The sequence below is a fragment of the Wolffia australiana genome, chromosome 14 (genome assembly GCF_029677425.1).
Source record: "Wolffia australiana isolate 7733 chromosome 14, ASM2967742v1".
Taxonomy (NCBI): Eukaryota; Viridiplantae; Streptophyta; class Magnoliopsida; order Alismatales; family Araceae; genus Wolffia; species Wolffia australiana.
The window spans coordinates 5421659-5428616 of record NC_135848.1 but is presented as its reverse complement, the minus strand read 5'-3'; the positions used below and the strand labels follow the sequence as shown (position 1 = coordinate 5428616).

At 46.9% G+C, this 6958-nt stretch overlaps 1 protein-coding gene across 1 annotated transcript; it reads right to left on the bottom strand.

Annotated features, from left to right (window-relative positions):
* Window positions 1–2302: 2302 nt before the first annotated feature.
* On the bottom strand, window positions 2303–6659 carry LOC144711656 (Ribosomal protein S5/Elongation factor G/III/V family protein). The gene is made up of 3 exons (XM_078585655.1): window positions 6535–6659; window positions 2929–5837; window positions 2303–2847 (listed from the first exon to the last, which is right to left on the bottom strand). The coding sequence occupies exon 2, from the start codon at window positions 5822–5824 to the stop codon at window positions 2981–2983; it is 2844 nt and encodes a 947-aa protein (XP_078441781.1). The 5' UTR covers window positions 5825–5837; window positions 6535–6659; the 3' UTR covers window positions 2303–2847; window positions 2929–2980.
* Between the last annotated feature and the right edge of the window lie 299 nt (window positions 6660–6958).

Here is a 6958-nt window from a genome sequence, read left to right as displayed (position 1 = left end):
CTTTGTGAACTTATTGATTCACCCAAATTAAGACTATTTAGGATCCCATAATTTGAGACTCATACATCATAGTCCAAGTACAATAGTCCATCCATAATACATCTCTGGTGTCTCAAATCTAATGACCACTTACACAACCATGATGTGAATCAACCTTATTGAAAATTTTATATAATACCATTGAAAGATTTGTACGGATCAATTCAGTGTACTCTTTTAATTAAAGAGCCCCTTGTATTTATCCTTAGTGTCTCCATACTAATGGCTACGGGACCGACCATACTCATCATGTGAGTGAGGTTAGATAGTGCTATTATATTTGGATACTTTGATGTCCTTCTCGAATATGCTTCAAATAGGAATACTTAGAACACATGCTTACATGCTAGTGATCTACGTATTACGATCTCATCATAATTCACTAAGTTCGATCATGTATTTATGGACTTCATTATAAGCATCACATGTGCACTGTAATGAATATGTTTTATTAATGAAGATGGAATGAGATATGGAATATGTGATTGGCTTGCCAGTCACATATACTTCCATCAATAAATTTTTATTACCACATTCTTGCCCCATCATTATTACTTTTATCTATATCCATCTCTATCTCTTATTCTTTTACATATATCTTCTCATCCATAATCACTAGTTATTTACAGCGTCAAAATCACTAGTTATCTTCTCATAACTATCTCCATTTATTTAGAGCGTCAATATTCTTCAAAATTATTATTTCATAAACTCAATTATCAAAAACTGAAACACCCTAAGAATTGAGTTTAACAATGTCCACCAGTTGACCACTTAGGGGGCAAATTTTCTTTGAACTTGACATATACTAATAAATCCATATGAATATTGTGTGAGCCTACCTCTGAACTTAGGTAGATTGTTTTTTGGAATTTGAATTTTCCGTGCAATAAAATTATAGATTTCCATAGCCACTCATATTACTGGTGTGCCTAAAGCTGATGAGGTACAACTCCATTTGACAAGGTCTATCTTCCCTCATAAATCTCATTATATTTTTGTATTCCAGTATACTTTAACATATCTTATTTTATTTCTTTTCACTTAGGATGCCTAGAATCGACTTTTCATTAAGTATCAAATTAGCCTATCAGAATGCCCCAGGGGTAACCCATCTCAGCTTTGTCCTAAATATTTTTCGTTACTTGGGAAAGTTTTCTCCAAAGGTTCTTATAAAATATTGGGAAGATCTCCATCTAAAAAACCCCAATATATCCATTCAATTAAGGGATAATTTCTAACTTTGGAACTTTTCTTGGTTAACAACTTAGCTTCCAGAAATTGGATGACCAGATGTAGGAAGTAAGCTTTGAATATAGTATAATCTATTCAGGGTCCTAGAATATTGACCTAGTAAAAGATAAATCAGTAATAATTAACAATTTTTAGTTTTAACACATATCTTCACTCTCTTGTCTCTCATCCAAATTCTATAATTTATGAATTTTGTATTTTATTGATTTTTAATCACTCTAGGGTAACATTTATCATCTGTGATTAAGTTGATTTTTTCAGGTCTTGATACATGAAAATTGCACTTAAAACTTTCAAACATTAAATTCTGCTAATGGAAATGATGGCTAATGGGGAAATCATCCAAAGAGAAAGTAATTAGACAAGGAATGGTTCCACAAATACTTGTCAGACCTCTTCAGGAGGAGAGGAAAAAAATAAAAATATAACTGCTTATATATTGCTAACATAAATCATCGAATAAAGTAATGCTCTTACCTCTACCTGGCCAAAGCATAAAGATTTGACGGTATTTGAATTTTATATATCATACATTTCACTAAATATTAGATTGTTTATAAATAGTTGATCTAGTTAGGACCATTGGTTCAGAGTAATGAATTGATCAAGTTTTCATTTCAAAAATATATACATACACAATAAAGATTTATTCAAAAATTCCAAGGGATTGGGAATGACTATTCCCTTGCAAGAAATTTAACTGATTGTATAAGGTCATGTTAGTTGACCATACATGCTTAGAGTGGGAGTGCCTTTGAGTGTATTAATTTTCAGAGGCTTGCTAAAGCCTTATGACATTGTCTGGTGATTCCACACAAGGTTATTCCCAGCTGATTGTTTGAGAAGTCAATATATCAAACCGACACTATAATCCAGAAGCGATCCTAGTTTGTAATGACTTTTTCTATACCACAAAGTATTATTTGTGTTAGGTGCATTATTATTACAACAAAATCCAGGAACTATGTCCATGACTTCAAATTTTACACAATTTGAGCAATAATAGATGAATCAGCAATAAAAAAATCATAACACATCTCAACATAGGAAATTTCTACACTTTGCACAGCTCAGTTCATGGGATCAACCATTCTCCTTACCCAGCTTTGGATTGGACTACATACCATCCCAGCATAAGATAAGATCATCACCAGCAACAGGCACCCAATTCTCTTTCTCAGCTACTATCCATGGAGCAGGCCATACTCCACAAACTAAACCACGGGTGTGGTTCGTCTCGTGCTCGTAGATGGCACACCTTCCTGATGCATGAATGGCCCTACCTAAACATTTTGGGCTGGTCCATTCTGCCAAAGAAGAACACCAGAATTCCCAAAGAGGGGTTTTTCAGCTCCTTAGACCACTCTGAGGAGCTCCTTAGAACCAACCAACTAGAGAACACAACCCCTGCTGACCCGCTCTGATACTCCGAGTCAAACCCATGAGTAAATGCCCAATGGCCATGGCAGTCTTCCACCCTAGGATTCTGTAAGAGAATAATTAAAACCATTTTCCTCAGCCATTCTGCTGTCACTGCTTTGATCATCGGTTCACCTGAAGCAAGATGCATGATCCCAATAGAGATGATTAGAAAATAAAGCGTTGAGGGAGAAAGATCAAGGTAAGATATCATACCTCTCACACTCTAACAGAAGACCCAGCGATGACCACCACTGAAGCGAGGCATTTAGACTTTGCGAGCCAGGGTGCGCTGCTTGGTGGCATGGCGGACAACCTTCTCCTCGACAGGGAGGCCCTTGCGGCGGCGGACAGCATCAACGAGCTTGCGGGCAGCATTTGGGGGCACACTAGCGCCATCCCCAAACTCCTCCACCTCCTCCTCCGTCTTGGGGGCAAAGAAGGGATCCTCCTTGAGAGCCTCCCAGTGGCTCAGCACCAGCAATGCACTTGCCGCGCCAGACGTCCACCGCCGGAGCTCATCCGCAAACCCAAAGCTCTCTGCCACGGGCACGTATGCCTGCACTGTGAACCTCGGTGACCCCTCCTGCATCTCCTCACTGAGCACCCTCGCCCGCCGCCTTGACAGCACTGCGTACATCGGCCCCAGGTACTCCATCGTTGTGCTCAGCTCACAGAAGTACATGGCCTCCACCAGCCTTGCCCCCGCCTTGAGCACGGCTGCCCGGCACGCCTCCTTCACTGCTGCCATGGTTTGCCCATGCAGCTGCTCCTGGCCCTGCTGCGCCGACGACCCCGGCAATAACAATACTTCCACCTCAAATCCCAATCCCCACATTGGCTCCTCACACAGTGGCCCTGCCGCTGCTGCCAATTGGAACCCTGACACAATGCTGCTCCTCAAGCTCTCCACCTCTGGGTTCTGCTGCTCCAACGCCAACCCTGCCACTGGCCCGGGTATCAGCAGCGCACCTTCTTCTATATCTTCTTCTTTGGTGCCAGCAATTTCAATGCCTTTCGAGGTCAGTGGAGGAGACAAAAGAATGTTGGTTCCAGCATGCGCTAACATTCGTTGGAGAAGCTCCGGTGCAGATTCTGCCCCGGTGAGGGCATCTTCCATCCTCTTCCTCAGGGCTGGATCGCCGACATTGTTGTCTCTGGAGTGGATGGAGGAACCTTCCTCAAGCAACTTGGTGAGCGCAGCGGGCAGCCGCATGACCCGGGCTCGGATGAGGCAGCGACTGTTGGGTGTCCTCCGCTCAGCCATGGCCACAGTAACAAGTGGAGGGGCCGCCTCATCAATGGTCTCCCTGAAAGAAACCAGCGGTGGGGAAACCTCAAGGCTCACCTTGGCGAACCGGTCCCTCAGGTCCTTGACACATCTTTCCAGATGGACCTCGCCGGCAGCTGAAAGCACATGCTCACCCCTGGCAGAGACAGCGACCTCCACAAACGGGTCAGCTCGGTTAAGCAGCCGGAGCCCCCGTGCCAGGGCAGCCATGTCTGAAGGGTCCGTCGCCTCAATGGCTACCTTCACTGTCGGCGCTACCTGAAACATCAAGCTCGAGAAGGGCCAGCAATTCGGGGTCGAACAAAGGGTGGCACTCTTCAGGATCTGCTTCCCAAGGCCGCGGATTGCAACCAGGCTGCCAGCACTCGCTTCCACAACTGGCTTCAGGCCCTGGCCCATCATCAGGTACAAAGAACGCACCTCCCCCTTCTGTACATGCTTGCTGCCATCCTCCTCCTCAGCGCTCTGAAACTTGCGGGGGTCATGCAGGGCGGAGAGGACAAAGATGTGCTGCCCCCGGCGGAGGACACCACTGAAAATTCTGGCAAAGGCGAGGAAGCATTCCTCCTCGTCATCAATAGGCTCGTCCTCCTCACAAGGGGGGAGCATCTTCAGGGGGACAGCAAACATCTTCGAGACAAAGGCGACAGTGGGGGAGGCATCGGAGGGGTCGCAGGCCTCGACGGCATGTCTCACCTCCTCTGCATCTGCCAAGGCAGGCTCCTCCGTGTCGTCTCTCCGGGGAATAAGCCTGGAGATACGGAGGGACTGGGCAGCAACTGGGTCAGGGAGGTTATCAACAACCATGGAAAGGACGGCCTCGGACAGAGGCAGCCACCGGCTCATCACAGCCTGGAGCACCAGCCTGGGGTCCTTGTTCTGCAGCTCCCGCACCGGCACAGAGAGGTTGAGGCCCTGGATCACCTTCTCGAGCTTCTCCCGGTCGCCAACAGCCTCGTAGACCTGCCAGAGGGGCCTGAGCACAAACTGCACGAACATGGGCTGAGGATCTCTGCCGCCACCATGGTCAAGCAACCCCTTCTTCCCCACAATCATCCTCTTCTTCATGTTGAAGTAACGTTGGCCCCAGAGGCCACGCAGCAGCGCCCCCGCGCTGGCTCCGAGCTTGGCGGCATACATGTCGGCAAATTGCCCAAGGCGGAAGCCCCACCCGTCGAGCGCGCAGGCAAAGACCACATTCCCCTTCTGTGGCTGGAATGCATCTTCTTCTTCTCCTCCTCTGTCTTCTTCTTCCTCAGGCAATTCTGACGAGCTCTGCGAGGCAAGGAGGGAGTCGACGTCGGATAGGTACTTCTCGGACTGGTACGCACTGATGATGCTGTTGACCTCGTGGATAATGCGCTGTAGCCTCGTGTAGGCCTCCATGGGGTTGAGCTTGAGCTCAGTGATGAGGCGGTCAATCTTGTTGAGGACAAGGCAAGGAGTGAGCTTTTCGGCCCAGGCCTGGCGGAGAACGGCGTGGGTCTGGATGTGGACTCCCTCGACAGCGTCGACAAGGACAACTGCACCGTCGCTCATCCGCACCGCAGTGGAGACTTCGCTGCAGAAATCCATGTGGCCAGGGGAATCGATGAGATTGATGGAATGGTCGCGGAATTGGAGAGCAATTGAGGAACTCTTCATTGTGATCGCTCGCCGCTGCTCCTCGTCCAGGTAATCCATGAATCGCAGCCGCCCGGCGAGCTTCGGATGGACCAGCCCGCCGCCGCAGGCGGCAATCAGGTGGTCTGCCAGCGTCGTCTTCCCATGGTCGACGTGCGCCAAGATACAGATATTTCTGATCTTTCGACGATCCGCCATCAACACAGCACCTCTGCAGCACCCAGATAATGATCCATATCGAATTTCAATTCAGGAACCACCAATTCAGAAGAACTAGAGCAAACGAGACAATGCCAACAGCTTCCAATTGAAATCAAATTGGGTTTCTTCCACAAGTTTGAAAATTTTCAACCTCGGCTTTGAACCATGAAGAAGCTCGGTCATGAAAATTTGTTTGTCATAATGAAGCATCCGAAATTTGATTCTTTCGTTCTAGTTCAAGCAGGGAGCGAAAAACACTGCGAGTCGGAATTCGGGAAACATGGTTTGAATCGAGGGATCGAATCTCAACTCAGGAACCACCAATCAGAAGAACTCGAGCAAGCAAAACAATGCCAACAGCTTCCGGTAGAAATCAAATTGGGCGCGAAGGAAGGGACGAGGAGGAACATGGGTTTCTTCCTAAATTTTGAAACTTTTTATCGTCAGCTTTGAACCATGAAGAAGCTCGTTCATGAAAACTTGTTCGTCATAAAGAATCATCAGAAATTTGATTCCTAGTTCAATCCGGGAGCAAAAGAGATTGCGACCCTGAATTCGGCAAACAAGATTTGAACCGAGGGTCATATTTCAAAAAATAAAAATAAAAATTGAACCGAGTGATCGACGGAAAGAGCAAAACCGAAACTTGCAAGATCAAACATCCGAGAATCAAACATGGACGCAATCAAGAGGAAGAAAAAGAGTACCTTTCGGCCGTGGAAGGAGAAGCGGAGGAAACCCTAGAAATCCTCGGCGGCAGGCTGGCGGCAGAAGGACCTCTCACCGGCGGAAGTCGCCTGCTGAGCGGCGAGGCAGAAGTGTGTTACCCTATAGTCCCATATATGGCCAGTGGACGGATGACGGATGACGGTTGGACTGAACGTGACCGAAGAGCATTTTTTATTGGTAAAAAACACGGTGTCCGCTACTACCGACTATCGTGTTGTGCTTAGGGAAGGTCACAGTCTGACCCAAATTCTGTCAGACCCAAGTTAAGGAACGGCACGTCCGGGGCGTGATGCCCGGACGTGACGGACGGATGGCCATCCATGACGGATGGTGACGTGACGAAAGTTTCATCACGTCACCGTCCCGTCACACATCCACAGATTTTGGGAAAATCCATCGCAA

What these genes read in the sequence shown, in the direction of transcription:
- LOC144711656 (XM_078585655.1), bottom strand. Translation starts at nt 5,824, where the DNA reads ATGGCGGATCGTCGAAAGATCAGAAATATCTGTATCTTGGCGCACGTC.